A 21603-nucleotide genomic window follows, 5' to 3' on the forward strand; every position below is an offset into this window, starting at 1 on the left:
GCAGGACAGGAGAGTTATATGTGAGATGCTCTGCAGGACAGGAGAGTTATATGTGAGATGCTCTGCAGGACAGGAGAGTTATATGTGAGATGCTCTGCAGGACAGAAGGGTTATATGTGAGATGCTCTGCAGGACAGGAGAGTTATATGTGAGATGCTCTGCAGGACAGGAGAGTTATATGTGAGATGCTCTGCAGGACAGGAGAGTTATATGTGAGATGCTCTGCAGGACAGGAGAGTTATATGTGAGATGCTCTGCAGGACAGGAGGGCTATATGTGAGATGCTCTGCAGGGACAGGGTTTGATCCCGCTCAGTACAGCCTATAACTTTCCGCCCACACCCGGCAGTTTCCGGATAGTATAGGCCCCATTGTGTGGCTGCACAGTATATATGTCGTGTGTATTATACGCTGCCTTCTTGCTTATGACGCAGACTCCGACACTGCGGGAAAAATCCATTTTGCTGGTGAAGATGATGACCTACATAGAGAAGCGCTTTCCCGAGGACCTGGAGCTAAACGCCCAGTTTCTGGAGCTTGTAAATTACGTGTACAGGTATGTAAGGCGTCCGGTGTATGTGGGGAAGGGGCGTCCTCTGTATACCGGGCTTAAAGGGATTGTCCACCTTCAGACAACTGTTTCATTATATGCACAGTTCATTGTAGAAGAACAAGTGTTGCTTTATTTACCCTCCCTGGGTCCAGGGCTTTGTGTCCGTCGCTGCCCCAATCTCTTGATTGTCTGCAGAGGTGATGTCACTCAGTCAGTGCTGCCGCCAATCACCGCTGAGCAGCTTATCCGCTGTAAATGTCGGCCATGTAGCGCCTGCTTTGCCTTTTACAGGGACGAGAACCTCTCTGGGAGCGAACTCACCGCCAAACTGGAGCCTGCTTTCCTGTCCGGACTGCGCTGCTCGCAGCCTCACATTCGGGCTAAATTCTTTGAGGCCTTCGATACGTCCATGAAGCGGCGCGTGTACGATCGGCTGCTGTATGTCACTTGTTCTCAGAACTGGGAAGCCATGGGCAATCACTTTTGGATTAAACAGTGTATAGAGGTAAGCTGGCGTGCCATCTGTTAATTCAATATACAGTGGTCACTGCTTTCTTCCAAAACTCACGCCACCCTGCCCATCAGTATTGTTACTTTATTTAAAGGGAATCTGTCATTAGGATCAACCCTTCTAAGCCGTCTATATGGGCATGTAGGTCATAGGAAGCTGTGTAAAATGATACCTTGATATCTGCGATCCGATGTGTTATTCCAGAGAAATCCCATGTTTTTCTTAATATGTAAATGAGCTGTTAAGATCTATGGGCAGAACATAGATCTTAACAGCTCATTTACATATTAAGAAAAATGCGGATATCTCTGGAATAAGACATCGGATCACAGATATCAAGGTATCATTTTACTCAGCTTCCTATGACCTACATGCCCATATAGACGGCTTAGAAGGGTTGATCCTAATGACAGATTCCCATTAAGTAAATGGGGTTGAGCTGTAGTACCACACACAACCTATAGACAGGGGCAGCGCTGTTTTTAGAGGAAAGCTGGCATGCTTTTCTAATCCATGACAACCTCTTTAAAGACGACATGTCTCCTCACACATGTGAGGCTTCCTTTCTTAGAAGTCGGCATTGTGACGTTCCTCAGTTACTCCTCCTGAGAGTAGGGTGTTACCCATCTCCCACTGTCCAATCTCTGCTGACTGTGTCAGACTTTGTAGGGAACCCCCCCATTTTATTTGGGGGAGTGGTGATACAAAGCTGTCAATTTATTTATGCTTTTCCAGGAGGTGTAACAGAGGACTCCAGAATAGTAATTGATTCAAAATTACAAGTAATTACTTTAGCAAACCTGTCTGGAGAATTGGACAGTTTCCCTTTAACCCCTTCATGACTGGTGATTTGCACTTACATTTTTTTGTGTGACAAGTCTTAGTGTTTATTAGCCATTTTGGGGTACATACAGCACTTTGATCACTTTTTTTTTCCATTGCACTTATTTAATCATATATATTTTATTTATTTTTTTTAACCATACGGGTTACTTAATTTTATATTTTCATAGATCGGACTTCGACTATACCAAATCTGTTTTATTTTTTATTTTTTTTAACTGGGAAATGGGGGTGATTGAAGCTTTCATCAGGACGTCTGATGTCGGCAAAGGCTTAAAGGGACTAGGAAAATAAAATTGAAGGTTTCTGTATTTTTCTTTGTATTACAAGACATAAGTAATACAAGGAAGCATTGGATACAATTTAGCTTTTTGCTAGCTCTTTCACCTTCTCCCTATTTTGTCAAAAAGGGGGAAGGGGAAGAAGACAAAGAATGTGGATACATAATCATTAAAATTCATATATTTTATTAAATCCTTTAAAATTTATTTGAAAGAGTAAAGTTACTCATGCATCCACAGATGCATATAGGGTAACCATCCTGTTGTGGATGGCACCCACTGAAATTCTAGTTGATGGTATGTAGGGTAAATTTGGAATGCTATAGCCCCGTCCCTTAAATCATTAGGCTATAGCTGTATATTATACATTGCCCATCTGACAGGTATATGCATTGATAGTAATAATGGTATAATCACTTCAACTTGACTTGCAATTAATTGGTGGTGCACACCTGTGGATAGAAGTCTGATGAGATTTGACTACACTTTGGTTCTCCCTATTTTGCACATGTTGCACACAGATAAACCCACGTCCGATTAACCCTTTGCTCCTCGGCCTTTCTCCTCTGCAGCTCCTGCTGGCGGTCTGCGAGAAGAACACTACAATTGGCACAAGCTGCCAGGGCGCCATGCTCCCATCTATTACTAATGTCATCAATCTAGCAGACAGTCACGATCGGGCAGCGTTCGCTATGGTAACCCACGTCAAACAGGAGCCAAGGGAGAGGGAGAACAGCGAATCCAAGGAAGAGGTAATGTGTGGTTTTTTTTTTTAAGGGATTTAAAAGTCGGGGCTTTTATGAGCCGCGGCCGTGTACAGTCATTGGGATGAAATGCATACGGGTCAGATATACTTTTATCTTTCTCATGGGATGAGACCGCTTTTCCAAGCATTTTTAAAACTTCTGTTGCGTTGGTGTCACACAGAGGTTTTACCTCTGCCATTGTTCCATGAGTGAAAAGAGATCTGTCAAAAACCCCTGTTTCCTGGGGAGTCCAAGAAAGGACAGATAGCGGAGAGACTAAACCTTCTGTACATGCCACAGTAAGATCTCACACCAAATCCCTAACCATTGCATTTGGTTTTGGGATGCTGTATTTATTGCTGGTTCATTGGATACTTCTATAAGCATATTTGCTTTATTGTAGTATTGGGACGGCGGGCCCCTCCCTTCCCGAGGCGGCGCGTTTTCCATCAAAATAGATCCTCATTATCCCTGTCTGAACGCAGCCGTAGTTTGTAGCCCAGACATTTACAGCAGACATCAACTTAAAATATTCTGGCGTTCCTTCTCCATTTTCCACCATCCTTTAATTCACATCACTTTTGGCTGTAATGCACTACTGAAAATTTAGGACACCGGTAAGTGTTGGTCCTGGGCTGAGAGACTTATAATAAACCCACTTTCTTACAATGGGAGGAGTTCATTGCCAAGGTACCAGCTATGAGACCCCAGAGATCAATACATATCCCACCCCTGCCAAAAGAAATAGGAGGTACATGCAGATGACATTGCTTATCCGTGCACTTCAGTCTCTGGCACCATTGTCTCCTTTAATGCAATGGATGAAGGGAATGTGTCGACAGGTTATTGCTATGGAATCTGAGAGCAGCATGATGTAGGGGCAGAGAGTCTGATTCCAGCGATATATCTCTTACTGGGCTGTTTGCTGCAGTTTTAATAGAATCCCTGTTTTCTCTGCTGTAGATGTAGCAGTGCTCAGAATGCTGAGCTGTGTATAACCCCGCCCACAACACTGATTGGCAGCTTTCTGTGTACACTGTGCCTGGTCAGTAGGCTGTCAATCAGTGGTGGGGACGGGGTTACACCGATTAGCTGGACTGCCTGGCACTTGGCACCTTGTCCTGCAGTGGTAATCTCCTGCTGATAAAACACTGATTGGACTGAAACTACAGCAAGCTGCTGAGCCAGTGACACTTCCCTGGAGTTGGGCTTTCTGCCCCTAAATTATGCTTCTTTCTACAGCAATGCCTCACTCCAGCTGCTCCTGTCTGTTGATCGGCTGCAGTGGTGACGTCACATCAACAGCGTTCATGCCAGTCTCTTGAGTTCAACAGCTAAGCCGATATAGATGGCATAATAGGATGAGCTCAGTGATTGGCTGCAGTTATGTCTACATAACGCCACTGCTGCAGCCGATCAACAAAGCTCGAGGCAGCGCCAGGGAGGCAGCACTGCCCCATGGTGGGTAAGATTTCAGTTTATTTCATTAGTCTGAGCCATGGGCTGGATCTTTCCTCTTAAAGGCAGTAGGATAGGACATCACTTGATGATCAGCAGGAGTAAAGTCTCTGGGACCCCCACCGATCCGGGATGCAGGCAGGCGTGGGACCCCCACCGATCGTGGGATGCAGGCAGGTGTGGGACCCCCACCGATCCCTGGATGCAGGCAGGTGTGGGACCTCCACCGATCCCGGGATGCAGGCTGGCGTGGGACCCCCACCGATCCTGAGATGCAGGCAAATGTCGGGCTGCGTTGTCTTTAATGTTGATTGCAAAAAACTGAAGCGTGACCCCATTTTCCAGACTGAATTCCCTTTATTCTCCGGTTTAGTAGTTGACCGAGATGTCAAACATCAAACCAATCATAAGGTGATGACCTATCATAGCATTCTTTTGAGATGGAAATATCACTTTAAGTTTAATAAAGTGTGTGGCAGACTAGCTTTCGTAAAATTACTTTTTTTTATTTTTTTTTTTATTTTTTTTTTAATATAACGCCGCCTAGGAGATATTTTTTTGATGTGTGAATTTTTTTTTTAGTTTTAAAGCTAATAAAACAATTTATTTTATATTCAGGATGTTGAAATTGATATTGAGCTTGCACCAGGCGACCAAAGCACCAACCCCAAAACTAAAGAGCAGTCCGAAAAGGACATTGGCAACCAACTCCATATGCTGACCAACAGGCATGACAAATTCCTGGACTCTCTGCGTGAAGTGAAGGTCAGTGCCAGTTGTCTACCATCGCGCTGGGCGTGGCGGCCTCGTTTGCGCTGGGCGTGGCGGCCTCGTTGGCGCTGGACCCGGCGGCCTCGTTGGCGCTGGACCCGGCGGCCTCGTTGGCGCTGGACCCGGCGGCCTCGTTGGCGCTGGACCCGGCGGCCTCGTTCGCAGATGTTTTACAATGATTTGAAGCCCTCATCTTCCTCCTATGGTTTTGCCTTTGTGTCTACAGACCGGAGCCCTCCTCATCTCCTTTGTCCAGCTGTGTCATATAGCAACCCCCTTGGCTGAGAAGATTTGGATACAGCTTTTCCCAAGATTATGGAAAATACTTTCTGACCGACAGCAACATGTAAGTCACCTAAGTAGCCAGCATATTTTTCGGCAATGAGGTATATTTCCTGCCACTAAGAGACAGAAGAGGGCAAAAAAACTTATTTATACCTCTTCTAGTCTGATTAGAAGTTATCTTTTCTGAATTTCAGAATTTCGAACCTATAGGACCCCCATAAATCCTGAGAACGATGGAGCCACAGCGCTGCTGCATCCATGCACAGTGGCACCTCGGCCACCGATTGTTCAGATACCTTTCTGGGTAGTTGTGAGCGCCGCTTTGCAGTCAAAACATGTAAGGCACTGTGACCCCTTCATTCTCAGACTTAATGGTGGTCCCAGAGGTCAAACTCATGGTGGCATATCCTAGTGATGGAAATGCTCTTTTAAGGGGTTTTCCTTGCTTTAAAACTTAGTGTATGGGCCCAGGGTGGGAAAAAACTACCCTCCACTCTGACCAGCATAGGTCCTCCGCACTGGCTTTTGTGTCCATGCCGCTGTACTAGCATGAACATTGTCATTTGACTGCTGCAGCCAATCGTCATCTGCAGCTTTTAACAGGAAAGTCCTATTCGGACGTTGTATTGTTTATGCCAGTAGTCTGGTAGGGGACGTGGTAACCAGTGCAGAGGAGCGCGGTCCATCAGGTGAGCACAGGATTTTTATCTTGTGGTTTTTTTTGTGCTTCTTAATTCTCACCCCTCGGTCCATGCACAAAAAGTTTTAAAGGTAATTTTTAATATCAGTTCCGATTCCTTTCATTGTTTAGCCTGATGACTTTCTGAGGTTCCTGTATCCTCTGGTTTCTATAACCGATTTAATTATAGGACTTGATGGCTGAAAAAGTATGAAGGGACTTCATTCTAGACTGACGCTGGTACTAGAGCCAGTTCTTCTCATGTCTGTGAACAATACATAAAGTTCTATGATTGTCTGTAAATTAAAGGGAGTCTGTCATCCCAAACTGATCATATAAGCTAAGCCCATAGCCTTGTATGGGAATGTAGCCTTGTAAAAAAATCGCACCTTTAATGATCTAATCGCTGCCTCCGATCTGCAGAAACTGAAGTTTGATCAGACATGCTAACTATGTTGCTCGGTGCACCCTGAGTGTGACCAAGATGCTCAGTGCACTGTTCTGCCCACTGGTTTTCCAATCCCCATCTCCCTCACCGGTGATTGACAGCAATGGCTTGCCTGAGCTTTCTCTGCAATCACCAATGAGGCATGCAAAAACCAGTGGGCGGAGCAGTGCACCGAGACTCTTGGTCCCACCCAGGGTGCACCGAGCCTCTTAGTCCGACCCAAGGTGCACCGAGCCTCTTGGGTCTCCTCTAGGGTGCAACGAGCCTCTTGGGTCTCCCCCAGGGTGCAACGAACCTCTTGGGTCTCCCCCAGGGTGCAACGAGCCTCTTGGGTCTCCCCCAGGGTGCAACGAGCCTCTTGGGTCTCCCCCAGGGTGCAACGGGCCTCTTGGGTCTCCCCCAGGGTGCAACGAGCCTCTTGGGTCTCCCCCAGGGTGCAACGAGCCTCTTGGGTCTCCCCCAGGGTGCAACGAGCCTCTTGGGTCTCCCCCAGGGTGCAACGAGCCTCTTGGGTCTCCCCCAGGGTGCAACGAGCCTCTTGGGTCTCCCCCAGGGTGCAACGAGCCTCGTGGGTCTCCCCCAGGGTGCAACGAGCCTCGTGGGTCTCCCCCAGGGTGCAACGAGCCTCGTGGGTCTCCCCCAGGGTGCAACGAGCCTCGTGGGTCTCCCCCAGGGTGCAACGAGCCTCGTGGGTCTCCCCCAGGGTGCAACGAGCCTCGTGGGTCTCCCCCAGGGTGCAACGAGCCTCGTGGGTCTCCCCCAGGGTGCAACGAGCCTCGTGGGTCTCCCCCAGGGTGCAACGAGCCTCGTGGGTCTCCCCCAGGGTGCAACGAGCCTCGTGGGTCTCCCCCAGGGTGCAACGAGCCTCGTGGGTCTCCCCCAGGGTGCAACGAGCCTCGTGGGTCTCCCCCAGGGTGCAACGAGCCTCGTGGGTCTCCCCCAGGGTGCAACGAGCCTCGTGGGTCTCCCCCAGGGTGCAACGAGCCTCGTGGGTCTCCCCCAGGGTGCAACGAGCCTCGTGGGTCTCCCCCAGGGTGCAACGAGCCTCGTGGGTCTCCCCCAGGGTGCAACGAGCCTCGTGGGTCTCCCCCAGGGTGCAACGAGCCTCGTGGGTCTCCCCCAGGGTGCAACGAGCCTCGTGGGTCTCCCCCAGGGTGCAACGAGCCTCGTGGGTCTCCCCCAGGGTGCAACGAGCCTCGTGGGTCTCCCCCAGGGTGCAACGAGCCTCGTGGGTCTCCCCCAGGCTGCAACGAGCCTCGTGGGTCTCCCCCAGGCTGCAACGAGCCTCGTGGGTCTCCCCCAGGCTGCAACGAGCCTCGTGGGTCTCCCCCAGGCTGCAACGAGCCTCGTGGGTCTCCCCCAGGCTGCAACGAGCCTCGTGGGTCTCCCCCAGGCTGCAACGAGCCTCGTGGGTCTCCCCCAGGCTGCAACGAGCCTCGTGGGTCTCCCCCAGGGTGCAACGAGCCTCGTGGGTCTCCCCCAGGGTGCAACGAGCCTCGTGGGTCTCCCCCAGGGTGCAACGAGCCTCGTGGGTCTCCCCCAGGGTGCAACGAGCCTCGTGGGTCTCCCCCAGGGTGCAACGAGCCTCGTGGGTCCCCCCCAGGGTGCAACGAGCCTCGTGGGTCCCCCCCAGGGTGCAACGAGCCTCGTGGGTCTCCCCCAGGGTGCAACGAGCCTCGTGGGTCTCCCCCAGGGTGCAACGAGCCTCGTGGGTCTCCCCCAGGGTGCAACGAGCCTCGTGGGTCTCCCCCAGGGTGCAACGAGCCTCGTGGGTCTCCCCCAGGGTGCAACGAGCCTCGTGGGTCTCCCCCAGGGTGCAACGAGCCTCGTGGGTCTCCCCCAGGGTGCAACGAGCCTCGTGGGTCTCCCCCAGGGTGCAACGAGCCTCGTGGGTCTCCCCCAGGGTGCAACGAGCCTCGTGGGTCTCCCCCAGGGTGCAACGAGCCTCTTGGGTCCCCCACCCTTCCTCTCCAGGGTGCACCGAGCCTCTCGGTCCCACCCAGGGTGCACCAAGCAGTGTAATTAGTATGTGATTATACTGCACTTTCTTCAGAACGGAGATAGCGATTGGAACACTAAAGGCCCGATTTTCATAAGGGCTATATCCCCCAACAAGGCGATGTGGTTAGGTTGTACGTTTAGGGCTGACACACTTCCTTTAAAAGCCAATATTCTACATTCTGCTGTGAAGGCCGTTTATCAGGATGCAGTGCGATGATGGATGTAGAGTGCTGTGTTACTGCAGGTCTAGCTATTTATCATTCTCAAGGCCTCCCTCCTATCATTCACACGAGTTATGTACTGATACAGGTGCTCCCGAGATCCCAGCTTACTGGAGCTTGCAATCATTGCTATTTCTTTTTGTTCCCAGGCACTGGCTGGGGAAATCAGCCCTTTCCTGTGCAGCGGGAGCCACCAGGTGCAGAGAGATTGTCAGCCGAGCGCTTTGAACTGCTTTGTGGAGGCCATGTCTCAGTGTGTCCCTCCAATCCCCATCAGGCCTTGTGTACTCAAGTACCTGGGAAAGACGCACAATTTGTGGTTCCGCTCCACGCTCATGCTGGAGCACCAGGCCTTCGAGAAAGGTCTCAGTCTACAGATCAAACCCAAACAGACCACCGAGTTTTACGAACAAGAAAGCATCACCCCACCGCAGCAAGTGAGTGTCATTACTTTTGGAGAAAGCATTTATATGGATTCTATCAGACAGTAGGAGAGTCATAATATTTTACTGTGCCGATAATGTTCCACGGTCTTTGTTTTTTTTTTTTTTTTCCAAATGCTCTATGAACACGTTTCCTTCACCATCATAACTTGATTCGATTTTCCCTTCTCTCCTTTAGTTTTCGTCTCTTGTTCCTGTGGACAAAGATGGTCTAATAATAATAGTCATAGAAAATACCGCTCTTAAAGACCATTAATAAAGGGATTGATGTACTGGGCTTAAGCTGAAATCAAAACCCACAAAAGGAGGCCATTAAAGCCTGGTAATAAACACTGGCATACCCTGCGGCCAACGTCTGTCCGCTTGTAGAGGGATAAGCAGGCGGATGCCTGTGCCTGAGCAAGGTCATAGAACGGGTTAAGGGTCTTTTCTAGGCCCTGCTCTCCTCTAGATCATGGAAAACTGAAAGGTTTTGTGCCTTATTCTACTTCCATCTTTGTGGCCTGATCATCCTGGTATCTCCTAGGAGCTGCGTAGGTATCATCTATACTTGCGAAGTTCTCACTACATTCTAGGTCCTCCATGTAGCTATGGTCGACATATCTTATTGGTTACTTAACATTAAAAGGGTATCCCAGCCTAAACTAGTCTAGCCTGAACAAGTTATCATAGGTTATAACTGTGAGATCAGTGTAAGGCCTACTGCTTCATCCCCTACCTACCGTCAAGAAAGGGTCTTGTGTCCTCCTCTCCTGGACCTTCCCTGACCTCAAGACCACAAATAGTAGAAGTTTACTGATGCAGAAGGTCGCATGTGAGTCCTGCAGCTCTATTCAAATCTAGCCGAATACTAGCTGTGACCTGCCCCACTTAACTCCTACCGGCCATGGCCTTGCAGCCATGGGAACATAGGGGAATTAAGTAACACATTCTGAGTATCTGCAGGGGTTCCCGTGGTGTGGGGGTCACACCGATCTAGCCGTTATCGCCTATCTAGATCTGGCGATAGCTTAAAGTGACTTTCTAGACTTGACTTAACTTACTAAGACCTTCCATATACATTAGATGGCTGTCGGCTGGACAATGCTTTGGCCGATGATTCGGCCTACAGCCATCTCGGCTGACTCTCCCATACACATGAGCGATCGTTCAGCCCGGCGTTCCTGTGCTTTCCAGTAGAAAGCCGGCGACTAACACATCGGCATGCGGCTTATCTCTGGGAGAACAATGCGAATCTGAAATCGGACATGTCTAATCAACATCTCTCTCAACAAATCGGTCGACCAGTGCACCCATACACATTGGACCGTCCACCGAACCCATCCATATTGATGGGTTCAGCCAACATTTGTCTAATGTGTATGGGGGGCCTAAAGGGCCTTGTCCAGCCTTGGGTACACATCTGCAGTCACTCCATGTGACTGCAGGCTTGTGGATCCTTACAGCATCCAGATTCTTCTGTGCCAACGGTGGGCGTGTGACCTCAAGTATGCCCTTTTCATACACGCGGTCACATGCCAACAAGGCACAGCCTTGCTCAATACACGTCTAGTCTGAATGTGTCCAGAACCATGCAAATGGCATACTTGAGGTCAAATGACCGCCAGCTCCCTGCATTGCCGAAGCCTAGCTACTAGATTTAGCTTTTTGGGGGGATTAGAAAGGTTGCTGGCTGCCTGTAAACCGATGTCTGAGATGGTTAATTCACCAGAGTATGCATCCAAATAATGTGTAAATGTGTGCCTTCTTCTGTCTCTTTCAGGAGATCTTAGATTCCCTTGCTGAATTATATTCCCTCCTCCAAGAAGAAGATATGTGGGCGGGTTTGTGGCAGAAGCGCTGCAAGTTCCCCGAGACGGCTACGGCCATTGCATATGAACAGCATGGCTTTTTTGAACAGGTACAACGCTTTACACTGTGCATAGACGACCTGAGACGAATCCGCCCGTCCTCAGGACACCCTGTTCCTTTATCTGTCCTTGTGTCTGCCTTCTATATGGATCCCATAAAGAAGTGTGATCATATTACATTTAACATTATATATATATATATATATATATATATATATATATATATATATATATATATATATATATATATATATATATATATATATATATATATATATATATATATAATATTTTTTTTTAGATTTGAGCTGTTTTTCTGATAATACTTTAAATAAAAAAAGGAACCCTGCGTATTCACAAATAAATCAAGTAAAAAAATGTCAGCCACTAGGGGCGCTTACTGCATAAAATGTTAATATTGAGTTCAGTGTCTAAGCAGTAAGTTCCCTCTAGTGGTGGCTGTAGGCAGCCAGAATGTAATAATCTATCTCTATGGCCATGCAGGGGATTTGGAGCTCTGTATCAGAAAACCAGAGCTCTATTTGTTCTTAGGATTTATTAAGAAGTAAGCACGGAATTTTTGAGATTGAAAGATGATAAATGAAAAAAAAATCTACACACACACACACACACACACACACACACACACACACACACACACACACACACACACACACACACACACACACACACACACACACACGGTCAAAATTGTTGGTACCCTTCGTTTATTGAAAGAAAAACCCACAATGGTCACAGAAATAACTTGAATCTGACAAAAGTAATAATAAATTAAAAATCTATGGAAATGAACAAATGAAAGTCAGACATTGCTTTTCTGCTTCCACAGAAGTTTTAAAAAAATTAAACTCATGAAATAGGCCTGGACAGAAATGATGGTTCTCTTCTTAACTTAATATTTTGTTGATCAGCCTTTTGAGGCAATCACTGCAATCAAACGATTCCTGTAACTGTCAATGAGACTTCTGCACCTCTCGACAGGTATTTTGGCCCACTCCTCATGAGCAAACTGCTCCAGTTGTCTCGTGTGTGAAGGTTGCCTTTTCCAGACGGCATGTTTCACCTCTTTCCAAAGATGCTCAATAGGATTTAGGTCAGAGCTCATAGAAGCCACTTCAGAATAGTCCAATGTTTTCCTCTTAGCCATTTTTGGGTGTTTTTAGCTGTGTGTTTTGGGTCATTATCCTGTTGCAAGACCCATGACCTGCGACTGAGACCAAGCTTTCTGACACTGGGCAGCACATTTCTCTCTAGAATCCCTTGATAGTCTTGAGATTTCATTATACCCTGCACAGATTCAAGACACCCTGTGCCAGATGCCACAAAGCGGCCCCAGAAGATAACAGAGCCTCCTCCATGTTTCACAGTAGGGACAGTGTTTTTTTTTTTTTTATATGCTTTATTTTTCTATCTGTGAACATAGAGCTCATGTGCCTTGCCAAAAACTTCAATTTTTGTCTCATCTGTCCATAGGACATTCTCCCAGGCGCTTTGTGGCTTGTCAACATGTAGTTTGCCAAATTCCAGTCTGTCTTTTTTAAGATTTGTTTTCAACAATGGTGTTCTCCTTGGTCATCTCTCATGAAGTCCACTTTGGATAAAACAATGACAGATGGTGCGATCTGAGACTGATGTTCCTTGAGCTTGAAGTTCACCTTTAATCTCTTTAGAAGTTATCCTGAGCTTTTTTGTTACCATTCATATTATCCGTCTCTTTGATTTGTCATCAAATTTCCTCCTGCGGCCACGTCCAGGGAGGTTGGCTACAGTCCCATGGATCTTAAATTTCTGAATAATATGTGCTTGTCTATAATTTTCTTTCTAATCTCCTGAGACAACTCTTTCCTTTGCTTCCTCTGGTCCATGTTGAGTGTGGTACACACCATGTCACCAAACAGCACAGTGAGTATCTGTAGCCCTATATACAGGCCACTGACTGATTACAAGATTGTAGACACCTGTGATGCTAATTAGTGGACACAACTTGATTTAACATGTCCCTTTTGTCACATTATTTTCAGGGGTACTATCATTTCTGTCCAGGCCTATTTCATGAGTTTAATTTTTTTTTAAATTCTGTAGAAGCAGGGTTGAAAAGCAATGTCTGACTTTCATTTGTTCATTTTCATAGATTTTTCATTTATTATTACTTTTGTCAGATTCAAGATATTTCTGTGACCATTGTGGGTTTTTCTTTCATTAAATGAGGGGTACCAACAATTTTGACCACGTGTGTATATACATACATATACACACACACGGTAAAGCCAGACCCCTTTAATAACACAAGGATCCTCAGACAAATCTGAGCTATGTTTTAAGACTTTGCAGGTCTGCTCCAATTCTGTTCTCCACGTGTCGGTAGATGTGTGAAGGTATTGATCTGTCTCCGGGTGCAGAATGCGCCGGCACAGATCCTCTAGATGAAAAGCTATTGATTCTTCTGAGCTTTTGTTCTTTTAGGCTCAAGAAACATATGAAAAAGCGATGGAAAAGGCCAAAAAGGAACATGAAAGAAGCAACGCATCTCCAGCTGTTTTTCCAGAATATCAGCTGTGGGAGGATCATTGGATTCGGTAAGTGTGAATCGTGTCTATTATTTTTCCTCCTTTTTAAAGTTTTTTGTTTTGTACTTTTTATGTTTGATTTTAAGTGTTTATTTTTTTATAAAAGAAGAGAACAAATTCTAGGCCTTAGAGAGTTCAATAAACTTTTTTTTTCTTTTTGATTTATTATGTCTGACTTATTTTATTTGTATGGTTTTATTAGAACTTATTTTACTGTTCGGGTAAAAAATATATTTATAATGCATATTATATAATTCTATTATATATTGCTTACACTTGTGACCTTGATTTTCTAGGCTGATTTTGTTGAAGAGTGCCACTTATTGGTCTATGTTTAAGGAGCTACTGCCATTTTTTTCTTTCTTTTACCCCCTTAATTTTATTTAATAGAATATAAAAACTAAACCACAGCTTTTAAAACTTTAAGCTGCGTATGATCACCATTTAAAGGGAAACTGTCAGCTGATTCATGCTGCCGAAACCACAGGCAGCGTTAATTAGAGCCTGAGCTGTACGATTGCTGCCCGGTATATTTTTCTCTAAGACAGTTCAGCATTTCCTTTAAAGGGAATTTGTGAGCAGGTTTTTGACAATTAATATGAGAGCAGCATCATGTAGTAGCAGAGACCTCGATTTCATGCATGTGTCACTTTTTAGGCTGTGTGCTGTAGTATCAATACAAACAGTGTTTTATCAGCAGGAGATTATCACTGCAGGACTAGGTTCCACATGCAAACCAGTCCAGCTAATCTGTGTAACCCCGCCCCCACCACTGATTGGTAGCTTTCTGACAGTGTAAACAGGAAGCTGCCAATTAGGGGTGTGGGTGGGGTTATACACAGCTCAGCATTTAGAGCAGTGCTAGATCTACAGCAGAGAAATGCATCAAAATGCTAGTATTTTACGCAGTGTTTTTCCTGCCAACACATCAGTATTTGCAGCAGATTTTTCTGCTGCAAATACGGACTGTGTGCACATAGCCTAATAGTTACAAACTGCAGATTTTTTTCCTTACACTTAAATGCACGTATTTGGGGATAGAATAAAGTTTTGCAATTGGTTGTTATTAAAAGGTTTGCATCTGCTCGTTCAACTTTGATGTGGTCTGTGGTCATAAATGAGCTAAGAGCAGGTCAGAAAGTCAGATAAAAGAGCAACGAGCTCTCCCATTGGACCGTCGGAATGGACTCACTAATGGATTTTCAGTCAGCTCATTCTGTAGCCACCAACAGACTGTGCCACACAGAGGCTATAGAAGGCAAACGGTACAACATTTTTAATTAAACTGAATTGCAAAAACTTATTTTTAGCCACAAATACACAGAAATACTTTTTAAGTAAAAAAAAAAAAACAATGTCCCTACACAACCCCTTTAAATAGTGGCTCAAATTTTTTGCCGCCATGTGTGATTATGCAACCATAGCAGTTGCCCAGCTCAGCCTGGCCCCTTCCAGCAGGGTTCACGTGGTGTACCATGCGTTTGTGCTTGCCTAATAAAGACGGACACTGCCGGAACGGAAGCTAGACGGTGCAGCTGATCAGCTGTTACCGCTACCAGCGGTGATCTGAAATTCTTGGGTGCTTCCGGAACGCAGCAGTTCCATCAAAACTATAATTGCCACAGCTGGGGTACTATAGATACACCCTCCATTTATCTGAAATAAGGGTGGATCTGCAGTTAGCGGCCGCTGCCATTATAGAAATGACAGCTCTTCTGTGTTCCAGCAGCATTCGAGGGCTTCAGGCCACTGCCAGCGCCAGTAACGGCTGATCGGAGGGGTGCTGTGTGTCGCACAACTGATCAGATATTGATGGCCCATACACCATCAATAAAGAAAACAAAAAGAAAAATAGTGGCCAACCCCTTTAATAAATAGAACTGGTATGCAGGCCAGGTACTGTTCATCGATTGCTAACGTGAACGACCCTTTAAAAGGGAATTACACCTAATTATCCGATGAAATGTTTAAACCCATAAACCAAAGAGCCCCTGGCACTCTGTATACTTTTTGATCCCCTTTGCTGTTGCTCGGAGATGTCTAGAACTGCTGATCATTATGTGGTGCACTTAGTTTCTATATTAATATTGTGTTCTTTTTAATATTATTTTGCTGTTCCTCCAACATATTCAGGAATTACCAGTCCATGGGTGTAATAGAATAATTTGAGTTGGAGGGTTGGCGTTTAGTAGTCTCCTCATTCATTCCCTTGTTACCACTGTGCCTCCTGTCTCTTTCCCCGTTACCATTGTGCTCCTGTCCCTTTCCCCGTTACCATTGTGCTCCTGTCCCTTTCCCCGTTACCATTGTGCTCCTGTCTCTTTCCCCTTTACTGTTGGGCCCCTTGTCTCTTTCCCCGTTACCATTGTGCCCCAGTCTCTTTCTCCGTTACCGTTGAGTCCCTTGTCTATTACCTCGTTACTGTTGGGCCCCTTGTCTATTTCTCTTTTACTGTTGTGCCCCTTGTCTCTTTATCTTGTTACCGTTGTGTCCCTTGTCTCTTTCACTGTTACCGTTGTGTCCCTTGTCTCTTTCCCTGTTACTGTTGTGCCCCTTGTGTCTCTCCCTGTTACCGTTGTGCCCCTTGTGTCTCTCCCTGTTACCGTTGTGCTCCTTGTCTCTTTCCCTGTTACTGTTGTGCCCCTTGTGTCTCTCCCTGTTACCGTTGTGCCCCTTGTGTCTCTCCCTGTTACCGTTGTGCTCCTTGTCTCTTTCCCTGTTACCGTTGTGCCCCTTGTGTCTCTCCCTGTTACCGTTGTGCCCCTTGTGTCTCTCCCTGTTACCGTTGTGCTCCTTGTCTCTTTCCCTGTTACTGTTGTGCCCCTTGTGTCTCTCCCTGTTACCGTTGTGCCCCTTGTGTCTCTCCCTGTTACCATTGTGCCCCTTGTCTCTTTCCCTGTTACTGTTGTGCCCCTTGTGTCTCTCCCTGTTACCGTTGTGCTCCTTGTGTCTCTCCTTGTTACCGTTGTGCCCCTTGTCTCTTTCCCTGTTACCGTTGTGCTCCTTGTCTCTTTCCCTGTTACTGTTGTGCCCCTTGTGTCTCTCCCTGTTACCGTTGTGCTCCTTGTGTCTCTCCTTGTTACCGTTGTGCCCCTTGTCTCTTTCCCTGTTACCGTTGTGCTCCTTGTCTCTTTCCCTGTTACTGTTGTGCCCCTTGTGTCTCTCCCTGTTACCGTTGTGCCCCTTGTGTCTCTCCCTGTTACCGTTGTGCTCCTTGTCTCTTTCCCTGTTACTGTTGTGCCCCTTGTGTCTCTCCCTGTTACCGTTGTGCTCCTTGTGTCTCTCCTTGTTACCGTTGTGCCCCTTGTCTCTTTCCCTGTTACCGTTGTGCTCCTTGTCTCTTTCCCTGTTACTGTTGTGCCCCTTGTGTCTCTCCCTGTTACCGTTGTGCCCCTTGTGTCTCTCCCTGTTACCGTTGTGCCCCTTGTCTCTTTCCCTGTTACTGTTGTGCCCCTTGTGTCTCTCCCTGTTACCGTTGTGCTCCTTGTGTCTCTCCTTGTTACCGTTGTGCCCCTTGTCTCTTTCCCTGTTACCGTTGTGCTCCTTGTCTCTTTCCCTGTTACTGTTGTGCCCCTTGTGTCTCTCCCTGTTACCGTTGTGCCCCTTGTGTCTCTCCTTGTTACCGTTGTGCCCCTTGTCTCTTTCCCTGTTACCGTTGTGACCCTTGTCTCTTTCCCTGTTACTGTTGTGCCCCTTGTGTCTCTCCCTGTTACCGTTGTGCCCCTTGTGTCTCTCCTTGTTACCGTTGTGCCCCTTGTGTCTCTCCTTGTTACCGTTGTGCCCCTTGTCTCTTTCCCTGTTACCGTTGTGCTCCTTGTCTCTTTCCCTGTTACTGTTGTGCCCCTTGTGTCTCTCCCTGTTACCGTTGTGCTCCTTGTGTCTCTCCTTGTTACCGTTGTGCCCCTTGTCTCTTTCCCTGTTACCGTTGTGCTCCTTGTCTCTTTCCCTGTTACTGTTGTGCCCCTTGTGTCTCTCCCTGTTACCGTTGTGCCCCTTGTGTCTCTCCCTGTTACCGTTGTGCTCCTTGTCTCTTTCCCTGTTACTGTTGTGCCCCTTGTGTCTCTCCCTGTTACCGTTGTGCTCCTTGTGTCTCTCCTTGTTACCGTTGTGCCCCTTGTCTCTTTCCCTGTTACCGTTGTGCTCCTTGTCTCTTTCCCTGTTACTGTTGTGCCCCTTGTGTCTCTCCCTGTTACCGTTGTGCCCCTTGTGTCTCTCCCTGTTACCGTTGTGCCCCTTGTCTCTTTCCCTGTTACTGTTGTGCCCCTTGTGTCTCTCCCTGTTACCGTTGTGCTCCTTGTGTCTCTCCTTGTTACCGTTGTGCCCCTTGTCTCTTTCCCTGTTACCGTTGTGCTCCTTGTCTCTTTCCCTGTTACTGTTGTGCCCCTTGTGTCTCTCCCTGTTACCGTTGTGCCCCTTGTGTCTCTCCTTGTTACCGTTGTGCCCCTTGTCTCTTTCCCTGTTACCGTTGTGACCCTTGTCTCTTTCCCTGTTACTGTTGTGCCCCTTGTGTCTCTCCCTGTTACCGTTGTGCCCCTTGTGTCTCTCCTTGTTACCGTTGTGCCCCTTGTGTCTCTCCTTGTTACCGTTGTGCCCCTTGTCAATTTCCCTGTTACCGTTGTGACCCTTGTCTCTTTCCCTGTTAAAGTTGTGCCCCTTGTGTCTCTCCCTGTTACCGTTGTGCCCCTTGTGTCTCTCCTTGTTACCGTTGTGCCCCTTGTCTCTTTCCCTGTTACCGTTGTGACCCTTGTCTCTTTCCCTGTTACTGTTGTGCTCCTTGTCTCTTTCCCTGTTACCAATGTGCCCCTTGACTCTTTCCCTGTTACCATTGTGTCCCTTGACTCTTTCCCTGTTACCATTGTGTCCATTGTCTCTTTTCTCCTTACTATTGTGCCCCTTGTCTCTTTCCTAGATGCTCTAAAGAACTGAATCAGTGGGAGGCATTGACGGACTACGGCCAATCAAAGGGCCACATCAATCCATACCTTGTCCTCGAATGTTCCTGGCGAGTGTCGAATTGGACGGCCATGAAGGAGGCGCTCGTACAGGTCTGTATCCTCTCCTTTCACTCCTGATTTTGGTAACGCGTCCGTCCCCTCATTCTTCCAATGTTTGCACACAGTTAGCACTACAGCTTATTTCCAGGCATTAAACCGCTATTTGGGGGAATCTGATTTATAAGACAGCTGCGGTTTCTGGCAAGTAAGGAATATTTTATTATTTATGTTACTCGCATCTAGCGCCATTAATTCCGCAACGGTTTACAGACATTATGGGCACTGTCCCCATTGGGGCTCACAATCTACATTCCCTATCAAGTATGTCTTTTGGAATATGGGAGGAAACCGGAGAATATGGAGGAAACCCACGCAAACACGGGGAAAACATACAAACTCCTTGCAGATGTTGTCCTTGGTGGGATTTGAACCCAGGATCCCAAGACTGCAGTGCTAACCACTGAGCCACCGTGTGAAAATTGTATATTGTAAAGAAATGGTTTTGTCTTTTTTTCATACAGCAATGTTGCTTTAGAGAAAAGTTATTAACTATTTTCATTCACAATGGTTGGTTTATTTTTTCCCCACCTGCTTAAATTTACCTAAAGGGTTTGTCTAGGGCTTGATATATTGATTTCCCACCAATCTCATGTTTGCAGCTCACATTGCAGCCAGATTTACACAGTGTACAGAGCTGGAATGTACCCAGTGCTATATAAAGTGATGCTTACAATATATTAAGAGGATAAACTTTGATGGGAGGAGGAGTGCTTCTTTAATGGCATAGATCTGAATAATAAGGTGGAATTGCAGCACATTGCTATTCAAGTGAATAGGACCCACAGCAGTTCCTGGCACAGCCAGGAGACTGAAAAAGACTGAAGGGTCACAACACATCCTTCATAGCACTCTGTCATTTCCGACAGTCCCATAGAGAATGAATGGGGTGGTGGTGCATGTGCTCAACCTAAACGCCTCCATACAGAGGAGGCTTTGTGGAGCTTAGGAATGGTGAAGGACCCAGGATTTGGATCCCCAGTGATCTATAGGTTTATCCCATATCCTATCGATAAGCGATAATATACTTACTTGGAACAGCCACTTTAAGGATAAGTTTGTTGTGGAGAAACCCACTAGAGCAGGGGTCTGCAACCTTCTGCTCTCCAACAGTTGTAAAACTACAACTCCTGGCATGCCATGACGGCCACGGGCTATTAGGACGCTATAAGGACATGCTGAAAGCTGTAGTTTCACAACAAGTGTAGTGGCGAAGGTTGTGCACCCCTGTACTAGGGAATGCTTGTTTTTATATATTGGTTGCGGTTCCTTTGTAGCCTACAGAAAAGGTAATAATACATTTCCCGAGTTCTCCGGTGAGATCAGATTCACACTGCAGCATCGTCAACAGCTACAAATCGAGTGATTTGTATCCGACATTTTCCACGCGTTCATTATAAGAACATAACCTGCCTATTGAATGCCACCTCTAATTATAAAGAATAGGAGGACCATAAATTATAGAAAGCCATTTCTGAGTCGCATACAGCGGACCTGTCATTTACGTAACCTTCAGCCCGTCCTTCATGAAATCGGCGCTCAGTAGGATACACACTCCGCACAATGGTGCGTCCTGATAAATGAATACTTCACGAAGGCTCGGAGTGATGGAGAGCAGCTGGTGGTAGGCGGCGTGAAAGCTGTCTTAAACAAATGACATGGTCTGCAAGGTCCCGGGCTTGAAAGAGCAGAGCCTCAGTTTATCTATAATAGCGGTGGCCAAGGGGTCGTATTTTCTATTAATTGACCAAATTGCCTCTTATGAAAGCTCAATGAGCAGGTCATGACACCACCAAGTGATTTCATATATTACGGGACTGATGCATCACAGTTCAGACTTTATACTGGTGATGACGATGGATGAAAAATCACTAAATCTTATTCAGATTCCTGGGTTGTGCTGAATTGATTGAGGGAACCGTCATAAGTTTAGTCCCCCCCCCCCTTCCAGCTGTGTAGACCTGACGTCATGGCTGATGTGCTCCTAGCCTTGAATTAGTACCTTGTACTAAGCTCCAGTCTACACATTGACGCTGGGCATCTGTACATGGCAGAGCTGCTGTCCAGTTTTGCATCCATAAGTCTGTGTAGCATGGGGTGGGTAGGTGATATCCACCAGAAATGTCTGATTGTTTTGGAGCCTTAATACCGGAACCCCCTCCGGTCACTAAGAACGCTCCCTCCTTTTCTTTTCTCACTGCATTCGGGAGTAGAGCAACATGGTGCTTCATTTTGTGTATGGAACTAGTGATTAGCGCAAGTGCTCGTTACTCAAGTTTGTGAAGGGTGCTCGGGTATTCACCGAGTATCGCGGGTGCTTGAGTGGCATGCTCGAGACCCCGCGACCGCAGCTGTTAAAGACAGCCACAAAACAAGCGGGGATGACCCGACAGCCGCAAAACATGCGGGGATGACCCGACGGCCGCAAAACATGCTGGGACGGCCGCGAAACATGCGGCGGATGGCCCGGCGGCCGCGAAACATGTGGCGGATGGCCCGGCGCCCGCGAAACATGTGGCGGATGGCCCGGCGCCCGCGAAACATGTGGCGGATGGCCCGGCGCCCGCGAAACATGCAGCGGATGGCCCGACGGCCACGAAATATGTGGGGATGGCCTGACGGCCGCGGGCACTGTGACATGTCACTCGAGCACCTGCAATACTCAGTGCATACCTGAGCACCCTTGGCAAATCCGAGTAACGAGCACTTGCGCTCCTCACTATATGGAACTAATGAAAGCAGGAAACTACAGTGCTTGGCCATCACATGTCAGTCCCATAAATGGAGCAGCAGTGGTCAGGGGCAAGATTGCCACTCGTTTCAATCCCTATATGATAATGAGAATTAACCTGTCGCAGCACCCTGCACATCATGA

General features: G+C 47.2%; 1 protein-coding gene across 3 annotated transcripts in view; it reads left to right on the forward strand.

Annotated features, from left to right (window-relative positions):
* Positions 1 to 21603, forward strand: part of TRRAP (transformation/transcription domain associated protein) — a 141165-nt gene that overhangs the window by 72240 nt on the left and 47322 nt on the right. For all 3 annotated transcript variants that reach the window (XM_073648014.1, XM_073648015.1, XM_073648016.1), the window contains 9 exons: positions 434 to 555; positions 844 to 1057; positions 2760 to 2939; positions 5010 to 5156; positions 5389 to 5508; positions 8946 to 9233; positions 11002 to 11139; positions 13574 to 13686; positions 18587 to 18722. In XM_073648014.1, the coding sequence (XP_073504115.1) occupies positions 434 to 555; positions 844 to 1057; positions 2760 to 2939; positions 5010 to 5156; positions 5389 to 5508; positions 8946 to 9233; positions 11002 to 11139; positions 13574 to 13686; positions 18587 to 18722 (1458 nt within the window). The remainder of the gene's footprint in view (positions 1 to 433; positions 556 to 843; positions 1058 to 2759; positions 2940 to 5009; positions 5157 to 5388; positions 5509 to 8945; positions 9234 to 11001; positions 11140 to 13573; positions 13687 to 18586; positions 18723 to 21603) is intronic.

The sequence above is a fragment of the Phyllobates terribilis genome, unplaced genomic scaffold, assembly GCF_046119375.1.
Source record: "Phyllobates terribilis strain yellow unplaced genomic scaffold, ASM4611937v1 Scaffold_9__5_contigs__length_417890890, whole genome shotgun sequence".
NCBI classification, from domain to species: domain Eukaryota; kingdom Metazoa; phylum Chordata; class Amphibia; order Anura; family Dendrobatidae; genus Phyllobates; species Phyllobates terribilis.